This window comes from Canis lupus, chromosome 3 (assembly GCF_048164855.1).
Source record: "Canis lupus baileyi chromosome 3, mCanLup2.hap1, whole genome shotgun sequence".
Classification (NCBI taxonomy): domain Eukaryota; kingdom Metazoa; phylum Chordata; class Mammalia; order Carnivora; family Canidae; genus Canis; species Canis lupus.
This window is the reverse complement of record NC_132840.1, coordinates 63,829,980-63,852,292: the sequence shown is the minus strand read 5'-3', so window position 1 is coordinate 63,852,292 and position 22,313 is coordinate 63,829,980. Positions and strand designations below refer to the sequence as shown.

The 22,313-nt window shown below is 42.6% G+C and overlaps 1 protein-coding gene across 5 annotated transcripts in view; it reads left to right on the top strand.

The window, feature by feature from the left end:
- The first annotated feature begins 864 nt into the window (after positions 1-864).
- Positions 865-22,313, top strand: part of GUCY1A2 (guanylate cyclase 1 soluble subunit alpha 2) — a 428,883-nt gene continuing 407,434 nt past the window's right edge. For 3 of the 5 annotated variants that reach the window (XR_012028569.1, XM_072821807.1, XM_072821806.1), the window contains exon 1: positions 1,472-1,831. Coding sequence is in view for 2 of the 5 variants with exons in the window: in XM_072821807.1 (XP_072677908.1) it covers positions 1,487-1,831 (345 nt within the window). In the remaining 3 variants the exon portion in view is untranslated. Of the gene's footprint in view, positions 1,006-1,471; positions 1,832-22,313 lie in introns of those variants that run through there. The other 2 variants (XM_072821809.1, XM_072821808.1) reach the window with 2 other exon arrangements.

Below are 22,313 nucleotides of genomic sequence, written 5' to 3'. Positions count from 1 at the left end.
GGGGGGTGCTCATCCTCTTTGCTACAGGGGGAAGCACAGCCTGGGACCCCTCTTTTGGGGACTCTCATTTGCCGCTTCTTCCCATCCCTTCCCCTAACGTCAGAACAGATCTGGGGCTTTTCTGGAGCTAAATAAGCAGGCGCAGTGGGGCCGGGCGCCCAGAGCGGCTGCTGGTTTGCCACGAGGCCAGCTCGGGAATGGAGCAGCTCCGGCGCAAACTGGAGGCGAGTGTGTTCGTGGGCTTTGAGGAGCCTTTCTCTCCGTTCTCCTTAAGGTTTCGGAGCAGCACTGGCAGCCAAGTGCAAACAGACCGCGTGCCTGGCGTACAGAGCCGGGAGCAGGAGAGGCGTTCGAGGCTGCCCGGGGCTCCCCCGGCCGGGCTCAGGTACCGAGGGGCGGAGGAAGCGCGCCCGGCCCGCGCTCCGGCCGCGCGGCTGCAGGTGGCCAGCGGCGCTGTCCAGCACGAGCGCCCAGCCCCAGCGCCCAGCCCCAGCGCCCAGCCCGCCGACGCGCAGCAACGGGGCTCTCGCCCGGGACGCCGTCCTCGGTCGCCGCCTCCCGGCCCGGGGCTCCCCCGAGCGTCCGCGGCCTCGACCCAGGCCCACCGTCAGCCCCGCCCCCCGCCCGAGCTCCCCGCAGGCTGCGCGCAGACACGTTGCCGCTGCCCTTCCCTGGTACGCGCGTCCTCTGGGCCGGGCGGGCTGCGCCGACTGGCCTTTCCCCTTGGCCTCAGAACTTCCATAAACTCGGAGGAGGGCAGGGAGACGGCAGCCGCGTCCCCGAGGTTCCGGAGGGAGGCGTCCCGCCCCCGCCTGCCCCCCGCTGCGTCTCCCGCGGGCGCGGGCCGGGGCGAGGCGCTGGGGCCCTTTGGCCCGATCCGAGCCACCGCGCGCCCCTCCTTGGAGGCGGCGGAGGGGGCGACGGGGAGGGCGCGCGGGGGACGGCGGCCGAGTGTCCTCGTTGCTCCCGAAACGTGGCGACAGGCGAGGCAGAGACTCGCAATGAGTATGATGGCGACACGTGATACCGGCGGAGGGAGCGCGGGGGGGGGGGGGGACGATAAAGGGAGAAGGAGGGAGGCGGGCGGCGAGGGGCGGGAGGACAGAGGGAAGGGGGGCGCGATCGGCGCGGGCGGCAGAAGCTCAGCCTCCCGGCCCGCCGCCCGCCGCCCGCCGCCCGCCGCCCGCGGTCGCGCACTCGCAGCCTCCCCGCCGGCGCGAGCGGAGCCCCAGGAGCGCAGAGGCGGCGCCGCGAGCAGCAGCAGCGGAGGCGGCGGCCCCTCGCCTCACCCCGCCGCCGCCGCCGCCGCCGCCGCCGCCGCGCCCGGGCCGCAAGTTCCCGCCATGAGCAGCCGCCTCTGCGGGCTCCGCGGCTCCGGGGACCCCCTCCCGGCCGGGCGCCGCCGCAGCGCCCCGCGGCCCCGACGCGCCTGACCCGCCGCCCGCGTCCCCGCCGCCGCCTCGGCCGCCGCCGCGCCGCCCGCAGCATGTCTCGGAGGAAGATCTCGTCCGAGTCCTTCAGCTCGCTGGGCTCCGACTACCTGGAGACCAGCCCCGAGGACGAGGGGGAGTGCCCGCTGGCTAGGCTCTGCTGGAACGGCAGCCGGAGCCCGCCGGGGCCGCCCGAGCCCCGCGCGGCCGCCGCCCGAGCCCCCGCCGCGGCCCCGGCCCCGGCCCCGGCCCCGGCCCCGGCCGCCTGCTCCTCCTCCTCCTCCGCCGCCGCCGCCGCCGCCGCCGCCGCCGCCACGGCCGGGGCCAGGAGGGCGCAGCGCCGGAGGCGGGTCAACCTGGACTCGCTGGGCGAGAGCATCAGCCGCCTGACGGCGCCCTCGGTGAGCGGGGATCGGGACGGCGGCGCCGGGAGAGCGGGGCGTGCGCGGCGAGCCCGGCCGCTGGGGGGCGAGCCCCGGGCGGCCCCGGCCCTGCGCGCGGCCGGAGGGGGGCGCGAGAGCGCGGCCGGAGGGGGGCGCGGGAGCGCGGCGGGGCGCGGCGGGGCGGGGCGGGGCGGGCTGAGGCGTCCGGGTGCCCCGATTGCGGGGCCGGGGCCGGGGCGTCCCCCCGAGCCGCGCGCCTGGCCCGCCGTCCGCCCCCGGCGGCCCTGGCTGCTTCACACCCACCTGTTCTCCGTCCCGCAAACTTTCCCAGGCGCCGTGTTGTGTCTGCACGTCCCCCTGGCGGGTCCCTGGTTTGCATCTCCGGGATCCCGGAGGAGCCCCTACCCCTTCCAGGAAACTCTTCCGCTCTGGTTTCCCACACTCTCTTGGTCGCAGCCTGACCTTCTCTGACATCTCGGAATTCCACAGGCGCTCTGCCTCCTGTGTTGCATCCCTTTTCCCAAGCATCTTCAGGAACTGGCTGTCAGATACTTTTTTGAGTTGCCCTCAAACGATGAAACCTCCAGCCTCGACTCTTCGGTTTTCTCCCCAGCCCTCTCCCCCCTCCTTATTCCCTGAGCATCCACTGGCTCAACTTTCTTCTCTGGGTAAACCTGGTGTCTGCCTCCCGAAACGGTCTGCTGTTTCTCGCACCCCTGCCTCCTCTTTCAGGTCCTTTTCCCTGGTTCTTCAGTGCTTCCTCCCTCATTTTGTCGTGGCCGCCTTCTGTATTTTTACTCCTTTATAAATGTCTTGAATTACCAGGTGCCCTCCTAACCCTCTCTAAACTTGTACGCACTCGGGGTGTGTGTATCAGTACTTGCAGGTACTTGCAGGTGTCCTTCAGACTGCCCCACGTTCTAGGCATTTTCCCGTAGCACTTCTGCCTCCTTCCTGCTCAGGCTACTCAGCTGCCCTTGATTTTTACCGACTGCAGGGATGCCGGACCCCTGTTCCAGTCTTTCTCTGGCCGATGAGCTCTGTTCGGAAGGAATCCCCTCCACCGCAGACAGAATCCTGGAGATTCGGTGTCAAACCTCCATCCATCCACTGTTTATTCTCATTCCGGTCTTGGGTCCCAGGGCTTCCACTCCTGACAGAAGAACTTTTACCTAAGCACCCCTGGGACTCTCCTTAGTTTTTCAAAGTTTCCAAAATGAATGGGAATATCATTGATCTTATTTGACCACTCTGGAGTTTCAGTTACAGAGTATTAATACCAGGCATTCCTACAAATATTTCCGTGGCCTTTGCATTGAAAAACAACCTTCTCTTTCATTTAACGATGAAACTCTTCTTCGCATCTTCTTTGCCTTGTGCATTTTCCCTTGCACATATCTTTTGCCACTTGTTCCATTGATAACCTAGTAACAAAAGTCAGAATGGGGTGACTACTGTTTGCTATTCTTTATTGCAAATATTTCCAAGAAGCATAATCTTAGAAACTATTTGATGTTGCAGATTGTTGAAATTATAAACCTTTACAAAAGCAGGACAGTAATCCTGCTCGTCTGTAGTTTTGTGTCAGTATTTCAAGCTACATTTGTGCAGTGTAGTAATTCCTCAGTACAACAGATTTGTCTCTGATACAGTGATTTGCTTGAAGATAATGACTAGTTTGGAAAGGTTTTTTTTTTTAATTTTTATAAGAAAGGTTTGTTTTTATAATATCCGAGTTTTCTTTTTGCCTGCGAATCAGAATTTACAAATCTCTATGGCATGTGCCTCTGGTAATGCCACTGTCACTGAAGACTATTCTCAACAGCTTATGTGAGAGGTGGGTAAAATAATCTGAATCCAAATATTTACTGCCAGAATAAGAGCGAGGAAGTAGTTTCTGGCTTTTACCTTTATAAGTCAATTTTGAATGACGCTAGTTGTTTGACGGATAAAAAGCATGTACCTACATAATGGCTATGGTAAGATAAGGATAAGAACTCTATTAGCTAGCATACTGACAATATACAGGTAAATATAATGTGAATCTTTTCAGCCTCATAAGGCACGTATAAACAAATTTGCTAACCATAGCAAACCGTATAGACTTGGTAACACAAAGACAACAGAAAGATTATATTTCAAAGCAGTGGCTTACTTTTGTAATATCCACTCCTGTTTTTCTATTTGCCTGTCTAGAACCTTGTTTCAAGAAGTTTCAGCAGATTTGTTTTCCTACATGGTTTGCACTCTAAACTTCTCTGAAAACACCTGGGGAGACAAATGATGTCTTTTCCATTCTCTTTCATTAGAGCCGAATGACTTTTTTAAATAAATAATTTCATAAAGAATAATTGTTACCAGAGCATTTGGAGGTGGGAATATCTAGCTGTTTTGAGCTCTGGGAACCTTTCCTACACTCATCCTTGCTGTGGAAGTTCCTGCTTTCCTACTGGCCTCATCATGGAATGTCATCTCAATCACTGGAGGTTGGTTCTTTATTCAGAATAATCTGCCAGGAGGAAATGAATTTAATAAATATGAGTATTGCCAAGTAATTAAGTTAGTTGTTTGATCATTGGAAAATCCAAACTCAGGTTTTTGACATTTTGATAGTCACATTTAGATACGTCACACCATTTTAATGATAAAAGTAATGTGAATTGATGAAATCGAAAAAATTCTGGAATTTGGGGGACCTGATTCTCATTCCCTGTGCCTTGGATGACTAGCTACCTACATATTTCTGTGCATATGACTTTCACTCTCTAGAAGCCTTCTTGGCTGCAAGGTGTTATACTTAGGATCCCTCCCTGCTCTTGCATTCTATGAAGACATATTTTTTAAGTTTTTGATAAACTTTATAAGGGCATATAAAAGAAAAGCAGGCCCTATGAGTTCTAAAACTTTGAAAAGAGTAGATTACTTCCTTAAATAGGGACACCACGGTATTATTTTTTGATGCAATTATTAAAAAAAAAATTTTGTGGCTCTACTGTGTGGCAAGTATTGTGTAAAGTGGTGGTAATACAAATTACAAACAAAACATTCCCAGTCTTTGACCTCATGGAACTTCTTTAATTATAGCCTTTATTTTAAGGAAGCTATATTGAAGGAAAACAAAAGAACGCCAATTGTCTTGGAGCTGTCTAGGGGAAGTTTATTTATCATTCACTTTGGATAATTTTGTTTACTGTGAATCTCTAGGGCACAGCCATAACAATAAAAATAAACCTAAAGACCTGGATGTAGATGCATAAATTGCTTATTACATTATTTATTTTGAAATAATTTACTTGGGAACACATATGGAGAAACAGCTGGGGATTTTACATCAAGGGTGAATTGAGTAACTCATCTATTTCTATTTTGTTCTTATAAATTGGAGTTGCTGGGAACCCTATCACTTAGCCCCTGTTACTTATTGGTTTGGGGCTTGCTAATGTCAGCCTGTCAGTGAAGATATTCCAGGAGACTGATTTAAGGCCATGGCTTCCCTAGTTTACTTGTCAGAGAACTATGGGCTGTTAACAGCATTGCAGGTGGCTCTGAAGACCTCAGAAGCTATGGCAGCAGAATGACAGACAAAAAAAAGTCACAAAACTGAAGTATTGCACATAAGGGTTCAAGGAAACCTACTGATGGAAAATAATCCAAGAAACCGAGAGAACAGCGAGGAAAAAAATGTGACAGAAGCCTGGATTCAAGTAGCAAAAAAACCCCCTAAATTGTTTCATTATTTGTAGAAAAGAATTTATATTGATACATGCTTAGGAAAAAGTAGAAGGACATAAAAAATACATATTTAGCGTCCCCTGATATTAAATAAAAGGAATTCTCTAACATTCTCTGACATGTATAAACCCTCAGAAAAAAAAACCCTTAGAATGTGACCATGTTCTAACATGTAAATAGCGAAAGATAAAGTGTATTTGTGAGATAGGATGTTTCATCAATTTACGTATCTTTTTGAAGTTTTTATAATTTGGGGCTCAACATGGCTAACAAAGTTCTGAAACACATTCATTAAAATTAAAAAGTTAGACAAAAGATATTCTAAAAGTTCTATATTTTTGTATTTGTAGGAATTAGATGCTATAATCTGAAACTGGAATTTAATGGCCATTTAGTGCCTTTCTCTGCCTCATCCCTAATCATCAGGAAACAACATGGCGGGGCTGAAGGATTGGGAATTTGACAGTGGTGGGTTTCAATACCTCTATGAGCTCCTTACTAAGTGTGAAACCCTGGAAAGGCAACTCCTACCTTCTCAGAGCCTTAGTTTCACATTTTGTGGAATATGAATAAAAACTACCTTCTAGATTTGTTGTGAAAGAGGAGCACTCTTTTTTGTGAAACTTTTCAACTCAATCAAATGTTAGTTTCAGACCAAGATCCATTAATTTAAACCAAAGTTGAATGTCTCTAAATGATCTAAAATTGTTCTTTTTTCCTTTTTTTTTTTTTTACAATAATTTACTTGCTAGTAACCTTATGGAAAGAGTTTATGGGTAAACTGATGTCATGTAGTCAGAAACAAAACAAAAAAAAAGGTGATAAGGAGGAGTTTATTTTGTTGGCATAGCCCAACCAATCCATTAAAAAAATTAAAATTGGAGTCCCATTTTGGCTCCCTGGCTAGGACTCCTGTGTGTGCACAAGCATATGTAATCATTGCAAATTCAAATATTTCCAGCAAACTGCTGAATGCTGTGTGGCAAGATGAAAACTAATCTTGTAAATTCTCTAAAAATACAAGCACATATATATTTGGTGGAATTTGGATATTTCACAATAAATCACTTTTAGATTAGAAAGAAAATAAAAGAGGTGACAGAGAAACTGCTTATTTTATTTGCCCGAGAATTTCAAGCATTCCCCATCCATTGCATTCAAACTAGTTTGTACATGTGTTCAGGGGTTTAGGCAACTGAGAGGTGCAACAGTTACCCAGCTACTGGCATTTGTGTTTTGTGGACAGCACTCTATTCCAGTTTGGCTACTGGTTCAATTGTTAAGCCTTCTTTCTGAAGATGAATTTTGACAATGGGAAATGCCATCGGGTAATTAGTTTATAGGCAGAGGTGATAAGTGACTATATATTCGTCTTAGTATTTGATTTATGTACCTTGAAATACTTGGGGATGTGTGGGGAGAGCACTGTAACCTGTTACCCCTCTGCTATCATCATGGCTCTCGTCGTTGTCCTTTATTTTGTCTTGTTCCCTCTGTCAAATGGAGCTGAAGGTAAAAATTGAAAAAAATACATATTTCATTGAATATGATAGTAAAATAAATGCATTGTCTCTGAATATATGTCATTTGCTGTGAGTTAGCAAGAAGATAGAATGATCTCTTGGAATTTCACACCTATGTAGGAAGAAAAAAAATTAACCGACCTAGCAGGGAGAATATTTGCTAGGGCTATCTGGTGATGAAGTTTCTCTGCAGGCCCTTATTTGATGCATGAGCTAGAGATTTAGCTCAAAAGTTAAAGTTCCCCTTTTTGAATTCTCTTACCTTGATACTTTTTTTTTTCTAAGATTTTATTTACTTATTCATGAGAGACACAGAGAGAGACAGAGTGAGAAGCAGGCTCCAGGCAGGGAGCCCGATGTGGGACTCAATCCCTGGACTCCAGGATTATACCCTGGGCTGAAGGCAGATGCTCAACTGCTGAGCCGCCCAGGCATCCCTTACCTTGATACTCTTATGTTTATCCCATATTTAGCACGGTACCTGGGACCTGATGGCTGGTCAATAAAATGCTCAGAATAAATGAATGGATGTTCTTTGTTTAATTGTCCAATTACATAATTTGTTTTGTATTTGATGTTTGTGGTGTTATATTTGGTTCCATCAAAACAAAATATTTAGATTTTGTACCCGGCCTGTGAGAGGTACTTTCCAGTATGCAAACCTGTTCAAGTTTTACTTACATCTGCCATTTAAAGTGAGACTTCAGAATGCAGTCGTGTTGTAAGACACAGGTAGAATAGTTTCCTCCTCTTGCAGCATGTTGAGTGGCCCGTGTGTATTTTAAGGAATTAGGTAAATGTGGTGACTCTCCTCCGCTTTCCTTATATTTTCTGCTTAGACTTTTTGTACAGTTCTCTCCCAAATGAGAGAAAAATGTTTGTCAGCAAGTGGGCTACTGCTGCCAAAAATGCAGTGTTAGGGGATGGAATGACATAATCTTGCTCCTCAAATATCACTTCGGGACAGGATCCGGAGACCTAGAAGTATGTGCTGTAAGCTCAGAGCACCTCATAAAATTGAAAATTCCAGACTAGAGTGATTTAGGAAGTCAGGGAGCTGGAAATATCTCTGAAGCCTGGAGATTTGTTGGGCTGTGGTGGGAAATGGAGAAACAGCGAACATTCCTATAAATAGAACAGTGAGAAGTCACTTTCTGTACAGGCTTTATTTGAGGCTTATTAAACAGATCTTCCTTTAAGCTAGTGGTTATCGAACCACAGTGAACATAAGAAATAGCTGAAGGAAGATACAGAAATGCAGAATCCAGGGCCTTTTCCTCAGAAGGTCTAGCTTGTAGCTTTGGGGAGGGGCCAAGACTAAATTTTAAACCATGCTCCAGGTGACTGATAAAGGCACACCAAAGTTGTGCTTAAAGGAGACTGAATTCTGTACCTTCAGGATCTTCAAGGCTTCAGGGTCATTGATCTAGGTTCAGTGAGCTGTACAGACTGCTTTTTTTTTTTTTTTTTTTAAAGACTGAATCTGGAAGTGACTACTTTGTCAGTGAATATGTCCCAGGCACTTATTGCCCTAACAGGGACAGAATAAAGGTGGTGACTTGAGCCACATCTTATATGGTATCATTAATGTTCAGAATAATCTTGTTGGTTGTGCTGTAGAAGGTATCCAACATTTCACTATTTATAGTTTCGATTATTTGTGACTCTTTTCCCATTTTTCCTGTGGATGCTTTGTTAGCTTCCCTAAGTTCATGTTCAGTAGGTCACATGTCATTGCCTTCAGTGTCCTGTGGCCTCTTTCCTCAGAATTCAGAAACAGGTATTTTTTTTAAAGATTTTATTTATTTATTCATGAGAGACACACAGAGAGAGGCAGAGACACTGCAGAGGGAGAAGCAGGGTCCCCCACCCCCGCCCCGGGAGCCCGATGTGGAACTTGATCCCAGGATCCCGGGATCATGACCTGAGCCAAAGGCAGATGCTCAACCACTGAGCCACCCAGGCATCCCCAGAAACAGATATTCATGTTTGAGCCAGTAGAGGAGACGGGAGAAGAGGGGAGGAGTAGGGAAGAGAAAGATTGTTTTGAGGGTCCACTTGACATTACTTTCAGCGTCTGGTTTTCAGAATGAGACTGACATGGCATTTCTCAAATGTTCCACCTACCGGTTCCTTTTGGAGCAGTGACTTGTTTGTATGCCAATACATTTTCTTTCTTAAAGGTGAAGGGAGAGAGAAACAGATCTGGATGCCAGAATTTTTTTTTTTCCTAGAAAAGAAGTGATAGGACATTCAGATAGCAGACATATAGAACCCCCCTTCAAACCCTACTAAAACATGACAAATACAATAATAGTTGCTAATATCTACCTCTGTAGCCAATTAGTCTTTCTCTCTCTTTCAGGGGCTAAATTGGGTAGGAGTCTAGTTGAACTCTCCAAATAAATGGTGATCCAACATTTGCAGAAATTTGCATTTGTAGAGAACTCTAGAACCAGTCTGTCATGAGAGGAGGCTGTGTGTGTGTGTGTGGAAATCCTGCATCTCTTAATTGTAAGTCCTTGAAGTCACCTTGACTCCTTTTCCTTTAACTGTGTTGTATTTGTTATGTGTGAGTCTGCTGTGCCCAGTGGAGGAAATAAAAACATTCTAAAACATGCTTCTATTTCTTGTTGCTTTATGCCTATGCTTTTTCATGCATGAACCCTCCAACATAATACTGGGAAAGACTGGTTCTTCTAATTAGTTTTGTGCATACACAACCACAGATGGACAAATAGACGCATCCATCTTGTTTCTTGTCACTGCATTATTTTCCCTGGGGAATTCTAAGTTACCACTCATATCTCTATAATAGGACTTATTGTGTGGTAATGTGATTTTGGTTTGTTCTGCCTCCTTGAAACAGAGATCTATGTATGTTCATGTCTAGCAGAAAGTCTGATTTACAAAGGCACCCAATAAATGTTACGAGAATGAATAAATGTTGAATAAATCCTTGTATCGTTTGTGGTGTATCTGGTAGTGCTTTGCAGGCTACCACAATTTTGTGCTGCCATATTTTAGTTGATTGTTTTAACTGTTCTGTTTGTAGTTGTAGCTGAATTACAAAAAAGTGTAAATATAACATATTTTACAGTGCTTTGATATTTTTGGAACACTTCTGTATTGTGTGTTCTATTGGAGCTTCACAATAATCTATAGATTTTATTCCATTTAGTTAGTATGATTATCTTAAATTATCTTACATGACTATAAACACAGTAACTGTTTGGGAGAGCATATGTGCTCTCACTTTATAGGCATTTGTATATTTTCTGTTAAACAGATGTGGATCTCTATAAGATATAGAAATAGTATCTCCACTATGCTATTTTATTCATTATTATTTAAATGTTTAAGAAATCTTATGTTATCAAACATTATACTAAATAAAAATCTTCACAAACCATTACATCCACATACCTATCCTACAGTAACCACTATAGAATACTAATGGCACTGGGGGTGCCTGGGTGGCTCACTTGGTTAAGTGTTTGACTTTTGATTTCATCTCAGGTCATGATCTCAGCATCGTGAAATTGAGACCCATGTTGAGCTCTGCACTCAGCGGGGAGTCTGCTTAAGATTCTTTCCCCTTCTTGTCGCTCGCTTCCTGTTATGCTTTGTCTCTTTCTTTCTAAAATTAATAAGTCTTAAAAGATATATTTTTTATTTATTATAATAAATAATAAATATTTAATATAAATAAATAATATCTAATAAATAATAAATAAATATTTATTATAGATATATTTTTTAAACTAGGCTTTGGAGGGATAGAATCTTTAGGAAAGTGGTAAAGTTAGAAATTGTTGATTTAAGGAATGGAGAAGAAAATTGACTGGAATCAGGTAGATGTATTGTTGGGTATTTTTTGAGGGCCTAGCTGGGGTTGGAGATAATGAATTTGTAGCCTACAAATTCCTAAACTGAGATGACGAGTATGACTTGGTAGGTACGAAGGGGCAAAGGTATGCATTATGCATTAAAAGGCCTATATGTCAGATTGAGTCTGAGGTGTTTTGGGGCAATCATTGAAGTGGAGGGTTTTGTCTTGGGAAATAATGAGGGAGAATGTCACGTGGGGCAGGCTGTGATAGTCAAAGTCATTTCTAACCATCCGTATTGGATGCAGATCGGATATCAAGCTTATTTAACTTATATCTGGATCTTATTCTTTTGCTATTGAATTAATTCTGTTAGAATAGCTGATTGGTCCTCCTCCAGGTCATCCTCCCTCCTTCCTCCAAAAACAAAACAAAACAAAACAAAAAAAAAAACCCCAAAACCCCAGATTCAATAACTCATAACAGGTTAGTGATTGTGAAACTCAGTTCTATCTGCTTGATTGGAACTTACATGATGTTTTCAGAGTCAGAATTAATCCTTGAAAAATAGAAGAACAAAAAAAAAAAAGAAGAAAAATAGAAGAACATTCAGTTACATCATTCATTGCATTGTTTATGGGCTCCTAGTTGCTATACGATGAAGTTTCCTCCTCTCAGACTTGATACGTTGCTTCTTGAGTATGAAAACCTACGGAAATTACAGTAATGCTGGTTGCCAATACGTTTCCTATTATATTGGAGATAATAGTATTTTCTTCCTTCTTTTCTTTTCTTTTCTTTTTTTCTTTTCTTTTCTTTTCTTTTCTTTTCTTTTCTTTTCTTTTCTTTCTTTTCTTTTCTTTTCTTTTTTTTTCTTTTGCTTTCCTTTCCTCTCCTCTCCATCTTTCTCTTTCTCTCTTTCCCCTCCCTCCCTCCTTCCTTTTTCTAGCAGATATTTTTTTTATCTTTTCAGGTAGTTTTTGGTGATCCAGACATTCTAAGTAAACTGTTACATATGCAGTAGCAATCTGTGAATAGATGAATTTCAATAAAATACTCTTAAAGGTTAAGCAATTTTTTCTTATTAATTAGTCTTTGATCGTCCCAGAGCCTGTCTTATAGGATTTAGTGCCTCAGTACCTCAGTGTCATCATTGTGCATTATAATGACCACTTTACATGTAGATGTGTGGACATTGTGGCAAGTGGAATGTCTTAGATAACCAGATGTTTCATAACAGGACATTTCTTTGATATGGAGTCACCAGAGAACCACAGTTCTTGTAGCCTCAAAGTTCTCACCATCCAGTGGGGTGGGGTCTCTTAGGCAAAGGGAGGCAAAGTAGGAGTGGATTTTAAAAGAATTTTTAACTTTTAGGGTTCTCTGTATCATTTGGCTGATGTGCTTGTTTTGTTTTCTTGAAAAATGCCTGTATGTGTGTGTATGTGTATGTGCACGGAAGCTAAAATTCAATAAATGCTGCATTCTGATTTTTATTTTAATTTGACTTTGGGGAAATAACTTCCGTCTCTGTTTCCCATTTTGAAATCATATATAATAATATTAATCTCTTACTTAAGGGTAAATATGTAATAAAATGTGAATAGTGAAGTGAAGACATTGTGTTTAACTATTATGACTGGCTTCATTGTGCTGCTTTGCTGATTTTTTGAGGACCAAGGCATTGGTCCGATTCTTTTACTCCCTACGTTCTGAGAAAAGAACAGGTTTTTGAGTCAGACATGATCTCTAGTCATTATTTTGTGCATTCTTGGATAAGCCTCTAGAAGGCACAGTTTCTTACCTATAAAATGAAGGTGGCTGGTTAGCTCAGTTGGTTGGAGCATGGTGCTGATAAAATGAAGGTAATACTTAATTTATTGGATTATGGAGATGAGAAGGATAATGATAGCACAGTATTTTGAATACAGTAAATAATCAATGTTAGCTCCTTTCTCCAATCCTCTTTTTAATTTTTTTATTTTTATTTTTCAAAGATTTTATTTATTCATTCATGACAGACACAGAGAGGGAGAGAGAGAGGCAGAGACACAGGCAGAGGGAGATGCAGGCTCCATGAAGGGAGCCCGACATGGGACTCCATCCCGGGTCTCCAGGATCTGGCCCTGGGCTGAAGGTGATGCTAAACTGCTGAGCCACCCGGGCTGCCCTCTTCAACCCCTTTTTATCAGCTATTTAATCAATCTGCATATTGTTGATCACATCTCCTTCAGTTACCTTCAGCCAGTTTTTGGCAAAATCTGTAGCTACTCCCTTTTGTTATAAGGAGTATCTTGTTCAGCATTCTTGTGCTTTTTGTAGGAAATATTTTCAACATCTTTGGGTATGCAACCTTTCAGGGTTATGAAATCTTCCAGGAATTCTGTCCTAGAAATCCAAAACACAACCACAAGCTCATTGGCCTCTATTTCATTCATGCATTCCCTTAACTCTCACATTCATTCATTCAGAGAGCATTTATTTACCAAATGAGCACTTAGTGATTCACTCAGTGTGCACACAGTGTGCATTCAACAACATGCATGAAGTAGGACATTTAGACAGAAATTCGATATGGTCCTTTTGGATTTAAAAAACATAAAACCCACATTTAAAAAATTACCAAATAATGTACAGAAGAGCTACTTCTGCCCCTCCCACTGTCTTTCCCTTCCATCCTACACCAGCCTTTCTTTATTTGGCATATGCAGAGGCTATATGGGTAAAGGAAAAGTTTGTATGTAAAAAGACCATTTGGGGACGCCTGGGTGGCTCAGCAGTTGAGCATCTGCCTTTGGCTCAGAGTATGATCCTGGGGTTGGGGATCAAGTTCCACATTGGGCTCCCTGTGAGGAACCTGCTTCTCCCTCTGCCTATGTCTCTGCCTCTCTCTCTGTGTTTCTTACAAATAAATAAAAAGACCATTTGAAATACAATGATGATGATGATGATGATGATGATGATGACAGTAATAATAGTGTTGACTTACCAAGCCCTTACCATGTACCAGGCACCAGGCTAAGTGCTGTACACGCTTTGTTTAATTAGGTCCTCCCAGCAGTACTGCTGGAGTGATGCTTTACCATGCATGGTCTACTAGGCATCAAAGAGCCTACCTTTCTGACCTCTGGCAGAGTTTGGGTATAAAGACGAACAACAGCTTTATTGCTTTGTGGGCCAAGGAGGCTGCAGCAGGCTAAGATCTTCAAAATTGCCCGTCTGCCCGGAGGAAGGGGCTGTGGGGCTTCTAGGGAAAGGCGATTTCGATGGGAACTGTGTATGTGGTACATTAGGCATGTTGTTAGGGTGGTACTGGGTTCCTGAAAAAAAAAAAAAAGGGTTAGGAGAGAGGGGACTTTGGGGGAAGAGATAGGAAAAAGATTAGTTTGGAATTGAGCCTCCCTGAAGCATCAGTGAAGGTGTTTTGCTTTTCCTACAGCTTTAGGCTCTGAAGGGGATTGCAGGCTCTGCAGACAGCAGCCCCCCCTTACCAAGGCTCTCAGCAACCTGTTTATTTTCATCAGGACACTCACATCAGATGTTATCCTCTCTATTTACTGTGTGCATATGTGCTACATATAATGTAAGCCCTGTCAGGACAGAGGTGCTCTCAGAGCTGTTCAAGGTGGTCTTTGCAGTGCCTCCCATAGTCCTGGCTGGTGGTGGGTGGTTCGCGGCGGATCTTTATTGACTCGATGAGCAAGTGTCATTTTGAAAGAAGTCGTAGCACTTGGAAGAGAAAGAACAGAATCTAAAAGAATCCACAAAACTTATAGGGTGGGAGAAGGGGAATTAACGTGTGTTAGGCGTTTAGGTTTTCCTAGTGTGTGTCTGTGCATTTGTAAAATAATCTCATCAGATTCAGAGAAGTGGAGTAACTTGCCTAGGATCACAGTTAATGACTGAGATAAGATTAGAATCCTGGTGTGTTTGTCTCCGAACTCTCTGTTCCCTCCAATGTGTTGTGTATTTTGAGCCTCTGTGAGTGTGGTAGACATTTTGATGCAGCACCCAGATGCCCCTTTAGAAATGAAGGGCTTATTCCCCTAGATGCTAGCCATGCTGCTGACAGTCACCCTCCACTGTCGGTCCCCAGGCATGCATTGCCTGGACTGAAGAAAGCTACCTTGCTCATGGTCATGCCCCATTCCAGTGACTAATGAGCAGGGGCTAGGAAAGCTTGATCTTCTTGTCCTCATTTAGCCAGCTCTGAAGGGAGAACTCTGTGCAGGGTCACCTGAGGCCTCCCCTGAGCCTGCCCCCCAGTCCAACTCCTCCTCTTTCCCGTCTGCCTCCTTCTATACTCTTTCAGGGGTATTGATTCCAGGAGCACCCCCTAATAAGCTTTCTGAATGCTCATCTTCTCAGAGTGTGCTTTCCAGGGAGTCCAACCTGAGACAGTGGGTTTGAGAACCAATAAAAGTGCCACAGTCAGCAATGGGGAGGTAGCATTTGGGAGAACTATAATGATAACCTGGGGTTTGGATTTTTTGAATTTAGGTGCACATGGTTAGCTCTGTTGTGTGAGTTCTTTGAGGACTTGGCAGTACCGGATCACCAGCCTCAGCACACTGGGTGCCTGTCACATGGTAGGCAATCTCCTTATTAAATGGACAGTGAGAGCTGTGAGATTGGGTTTTGGTAAGGGCTGATGGAGATAGTAGCTAATATCTTGAAAACTGACAAGCTCCCTGAGTGAAAGAGAGAGAGGCACAGATAATAACAGCATCGAGAAGCATTATACAAAGAGAACCAGAAGAATGTAAGGGCCTTTTTTGTTTGTTTGCTTGTGGGTGTGGGAGGTAGCCGCAGAGCAGCTGGGAACAAGGGCTGTAGTGGTGGATATTTGTGAAATGATGAGAATTTAAGGATGGTGCTTTCAAGCCCAGACCAAGATTCTGCTGGGGGCTTTAGAAAAGTGATGTCCATCCTGCCTCTGAGATAGAAGCCTACCTAAAGAGGGAATATAGGATGAGTCAACAAAGGATATTGTAAGCATAAATTTCTCATCCAAGACTTTTGGCAATACAAGTGAAAATAGAGAAACAGTTGGAAGCGCGGGTGAGGCCAAATCAAAGTTTATTAAAGAAGTGGAGACTCAGGTTTGAAGGTGACATAATAGTCAAAAAAAAGTTGGAGATGGATGAGATAGATAGGCTTTCAGAAAGGATAGGCTTGATCTAGCGACATTTGTGAGCTCCTTGGCTAAGCATGATGATGCTTTCCCTTTACCCAAGGGGAAACATGGTGCATGAATGGTGTGGTGCAAAGGCAGCTGGCAGTGTTTGGTTTTACTTACACCTCCTTTATTACAGTCTCGTCCTGATTTTATAACTCAGTGATCGGTCATTTTTTATACCTAATGAGTGTTGAATTTAAATAGTCATACTATTTGCAGTTCTCTAGGTATATTTTAACTCTAGTAGCTACACTGATGATGGGATGTCAAATGAGGCCAGAAATGTCACTAATTCATCCCTCAGAAATTTTATACTCAAATCATGAAGTACCTTTTTTCATTTGTGTATTCTACTGAATATAACTTTTGGATTGTTTTACCGATCTGAGAACGCCAGATTTTAATACTACTAAAGATAGGATTTTGTAAGCTGATTAGCATGTGGCAGGGACTGTTCTTTGATTTGTGCTTGTATTACTGTGTTCTCTTTCAGTTTTAAAGGTAATTTGAGATATATATTTTATATACATAACCCCTTTTCCTACCCTTGCCATGTCTGATATGACTTTGCTTAGTGTGAGAGCTTTTTGACCCAGAAGGAAAGGTCACTAATGGAAGGTTCTCTCCAGGGATTGGGAGCCAAGTGAATAGGACACTACTTTGTTGTTATATCAAATGTAATTCACACGGTTGAAAGGCCATGTGGAAGGTAAAACAAGGTCAGGCAGGGCATACGCAATCAAATGTAGCTTATTGGCTCTCTCGTTTTCCTTCTTGGGATGAATTTTGCTCAACTTCATCAAATAAAGATTTTTGTCTATTTTATATACTGGCAAATCCCCGGGTTCCCAGTGCCTGGCACATAGTAGTAGCTAGTCAATAAATCTTTGTTAAATGAATAAATTCAGAGTGAATTAAGAATATTTATTCTAACTGTACCATGCAAATGTGTGAGAAACAAATGAGTTGATAAATAATGTACTTTAGGATGAAAATCAGTAGCAGTAGCAAAAACAAAATAAGGCAGATTATACAGATGTAAGTAATTATTACACCTTATTATTTTTTCCTTAATCATATATTTACTATATGTGCACTGTGCATACTTGACTTTATTGTGTCATTAGCCAAAACATAAGATCTATGGAGGAGAAAATGAGGCTAGTAATCGGCAGGTTGAAAATGAAATCGTATTGGGTTTTCCTTATGTACTCTTACATCCACTATACTAGTAAGTTTACATGATGTACTAGGAGGAAAGAATAAGTTTTTTCTACATGATCAGACTATATTAAAAAAAATTCAACACTAGTTCATTAAACAGAGACTTGTTGTTGGCTTTTTCTGTGCTAGAAATTGGCAATGTCTTAGTTACATGGGAAGAAAGAATACTTAAAGTCAGCCCCTTTATCTTGTGAATTCTGTTGCAAACATTTCAGGATCCAATCTTCAAAAAGAGTTTATCTTTCTTCCAAACTGTTTCTTGAGTAAAGTCTTCTCAAGGGAAAGCAAGAACTTTTGGAAGAAAAATTCGCATTACCCCAACAGTAAATTTAAGGAGAACCTGACGCCATACTAGCGAGAAGCCTGTCATCTTAATTCAGTTAAGTTTCTGGAGACCTCAACAAAACCAAGTATCTTGTTTAAATGCCTGTTGACCAAATTCTCCCAGTGCAGGGTTACTCTGTCTTCCAATTGGACGTTTTCCTTGTGTGGTTGGTTTAATTTGTGTATGAGAGATGTCTTGATTTTTGAACATTGTCTTATGAAATATTTGATTTTTAATTTAAGGAATTTATTTGCTTTTCACTAAGGAAAGGGTGCAGAGATTGTTTCAGATGTGGTTTCCGTATGGTATTTACAGATAGAAACATGAATTTATTTTAAGAGCATGTTATATATTTACGTATTTACCTTTATGTGTCTATGTAACAAATGTATGTATGTATGTGTGTATCTGTCTATCTACTATTGATTATGTGGGGCAGAAGAGAAATAGCTCTGTCATTGGATTCTGAATTAAAAACTGCCATTCAGTAGAAATCCGGAGTAGCTGTAATTACTCTCATTGTGTCTTTTAAAAATTTTCCACAAGTAGTGAAAATGTCTTTTACCTCCATAACAAAAGAATCTGCCTCTAAAGGCATTTCTTGTAAGGAGCGATAATGATGAGATAATTGTGTTGTAATGGAACACAGACTGAGGGAACATTTACTGAGAGTAAATTTTAGCTACTATTGTAATTCCCTCTGATGCTTCAGACACATATGAGGGAGTTCCTTAGTGTGGATGCTGGAGAAGAAAGTTTATTGTTTCCTCCTGACATAAAGATCAGTAACACTTTGTGGACCTGACAGTGTTTGCAAGCTATGAAGTCTTCCCTTCTCTCTCTCTCTCTCTCTCTCTCTCTCTCTCTCTCTCTCGTAAACGTACTGCCATTCTAAACATGTTTCAAAGAAAACCAGCCTTTCCTTTTGTTCTGAGTTAAATTCTTTCTCCAAAGTGTGCTTGCAGGGGATCCCTGGGTGGTGCAGCGGTTTGGCGCCTGCCTTTGGCCCAGGGCGCGATCCTGGAGACCCGGGATCGAATCCCACGTCGGGCTCCCAGTGCATGGAGCCTGCTTCTCCCTCTGCCTGTGTCTCTGCCTCTCTCTCTCTCTCTGTGTGTGACTATCATAAATAAATACAAATTAAAAACAAAAAAAAACAAACAAAAAGAAACCAAAGTGTGCTTTCAAAGTACGAACCTAACTTTTGGGCTGCAGGAGAATGGATGGGATATATCCACAGCTTGGAAGGAGCTAACTGTGCAAAGTCTAGTGTGTGAGGCTGCTGCCTGCTGGTATTTTAAGCACTTGGGGAGTTTTCTCCTTATTCAGCTGTGTTTTAGGGATGGGAGTTGGGGGAAGATGGAAGAAATCAAATACTGAGTTAAGTTCTAAGTGTAATTTCCCACTATTAGCCTTGCATTCTTGACTGTTGAGAAAAGTCTAGGTCTCAAATATCTAGTTATCACAGATATCCAATTATTGATTATAGCAGTGGGATATATCATCTTAATCAATGGCATTAATGATGACAGTAATGAAAGAAATTGCTAATTTCATTGGATATGTAATTAGAAAAAACATTTGGCTGCAAGTTACCCCAAGAGATATCATAATTTTTCAAAGCATACATATTAGTAAGTAACTTTCAAGTATGGGTCTATAAAAATGTTACCATTTTTATGGTAAAACCATATATAAGGTATAAGGGTAAAAATGTGATCAGACCAGCAATTCTTGGCCATTAAATAAGGTATTCAGGTACTTTATGTGATTTATAAATCAAATCAAGATATGCCTGCCTGGAAATATTTTAAAAACCTAAGGTAACAAAGTTTATTATTTTATTCTTCCGGAGTAACTAACAGAAATGTAAGTGAGAGCATATCAAAGTAGAGCATATCAAGGTTTCTGCCCTGGTGTTTTGTAGTAGTTTAAACCCTGATACGTTATGAGTTAAGATTGAGAAAAATTGTGAAGTAGGGACATTTATGTCTGGTTGTCCCTCTTCTCAACTTATCTCTCTCTCCCTCTCTCCATTTATCAAAATCTCATGCCACAAAAATCTGCCATGAGTCTCTCCCACTAAACAAATCAGACTGTATTTTAATCAGACTGTATTTTAAATAGCTTATATTAAATTATTAGTTGAAAACTACCTCCCTTGATTTTAGTGCCTTAAAGGAGTGGAAAGTAAGTTTGGGGTTGGGAGGATTGGAAATGGATGGGATGGAGATAACACTCTTGGTGAACCTAAAATCCTAAAATCAAACCTGGTTGTCTGGTCCCACAAAGCTCTAGGATATATTGATGGCCATACAAGTGGTATGACCTCATATAGCTGCAGTAGGTTATCTAATGTTCTTGGTCTGTAGAAATCAAGTAGATACATCAGGATATATATATATATATATATATATATATATATCCTGATGTATCTATATAAATTCTTTGTGTGGTGTTATACTTATTAATTTGGTATCATAAACTATTATGTGTTATTTTAAGAGAGCCATCACTGCTACTTCAGAGTTCATTTGAAATAAAGCTCACAGGGCCAAATGAGGCAGCCGGTGCCCTTATGTTTTATAATGCTTAGAGCTTCTGGAGATTTTGCTACTTAAATGAGTAAATTACTGATTAATATGTGTTGTGTCCATTATTGATGCCACTGCACTGGGTTTGCCTTGGAAACTCCAGTTAAGAGCCCTTGTACGCACAAGGAAATTAAAATGTTTTTGAAGCTGGGAAGTGCTGAATGATATCCTGTCACTATCTTGCTCCTAAGCATCATATCATTACAATTCTCATTGTTTGGTGTGAATGTGTATATATGACTTGCATGGGTCAACATTTGAATGATATTTGTAGAGCTGATTGGCAGAGTAAGATATTTAAAACCTGTATAGTATTCTAGAAAGAATTTGAAAAAATAATACTGTGCCAGAAACCTTTCTCTTCTGTAGGCAGCTGTTCCCAATATCCCTTTCTTACTCACATCCTTTTACCCCCCACTCCGTTTCCCATTTCCTAATTTTCCGTTAGGTAATGAGACGAACAAATGGCTAAGAATTACTACATAGCTAAAAGTTTGGTTCTAATGTGAACAAATTTTGATGTCTTTTGTTGGAGTTCTTCTAAAATGACCACAACCATTCTTATTATGATGGGCATTTTTGTGATAAATAGCTTAATTTGATTAGTTGTTAGTATAAGCCGATTTGAAGAGAATTTTAAAAAATCAGGGGCTTTCACCCACTGTATTTTTTTTTTAACACCAAAGAACAGAAAGCATAGTGACATTTCTTTTTCCTTCTTAATTTTCCCCACTTCAGGACCGTGAGGGAATGATGTGGTAACCTACACTTTCCGTACAGAAGAGCCACTAGCAGTGAATGACATCTTTTTTAGAGTTTACGAAGCATATTTTTTAAGACACATTATCCCACCCTGATTCATGCAGGAGATGGCATAAAGGAGACAGGACAAGAATTATCATTAACTCCAATGTTAGGATAAGGAAGCTAAAGTTCAGAGAGGAGAAGTGACTTGCCCAAAGTAAAGAAGCCGGCAACCACGTGTACCTTGTGTCCTGTGTCTAGCCCTTTCCACCCTGGTGTGTCTGTCCACATGTCCATGAATTATTCCATCCTCAGCAAACATTGTATGTGTACATTGTTCAGCAGGAACTCCCTACTTCACCCCTTATATGGTTCCTATTGTGACTTGCTAAGGGGTGGCTGCTAGCAATTTCCTCCAGGTTTTCCTGAACCTTACCTCTTCTTGTGAATTGTTGAGATCCTGAGTGTGCTGTGACTCCCACATAGACCTGTGTCAGAAACCACAAGGGCTCTTTGTTCATCAGGGCTCTGTTTCAGGCTGACCCAGTTCTCCTGTCCACTGTCATGATTGTGTGCTCCAGGCTCCCATGGGTAAGGCATCTATGACGGGAGTGACAGAACCATTACACTGCCAACAGCTTAGCTTATGCTGCAGAGCCTGGGAAGAGCAGTGACGTTACTTCTAGCTTGGTTTCTGAATATGAAGGAAGGTATGGTGATCACAGAAATTGTTTCATGAGTGAGGGCATATATTTCTCTTCTTAGATTGCATATAATTGTGCATAACCCATACATACACATATCTTGGTGTAACACTTTGCTAGAAGGAGTGGGGGAGCAATGTAATAGTTATTATATAATGGAGTTATCCCTAGATTTTAAAAATGTGCTCTTATAGAGTTAAATGAAAAAAAGTAAGGCTTTTCACATCGTGCAGCATTAATGTTCTCCTACCTGCATGTTTTTTTCAGAGTGAAATGTGACGATTCTGTACCTCTGCTCAGGAATGTAGCACATCATAAACACTGATGACGTAGCCGTCATTATCTGCCTAGTGAGCACGTTTCATATCCGTCTGGATCATCAGATTGTAGTTAACACTAAATCTGCCTATATTTAGGCTCTCGAGTTCTATCTTCCCAGAGAGGCGGAAGCAGCAGAACTGGGCAGGACCCGCCTGAGGTAGTCTATGGATGGTTCAGTATGTGAGACTCTTAAACTCCAAGGACCTGTTTTTGTCAGTGTCCTGAAATCATCAGACTCTTAGCATCTGACTGGCTAAGCAATTCACCCCACATCACCTGGGTTCGCATCTGCATGACAATTTACTTATTTATAATGATCAGTAA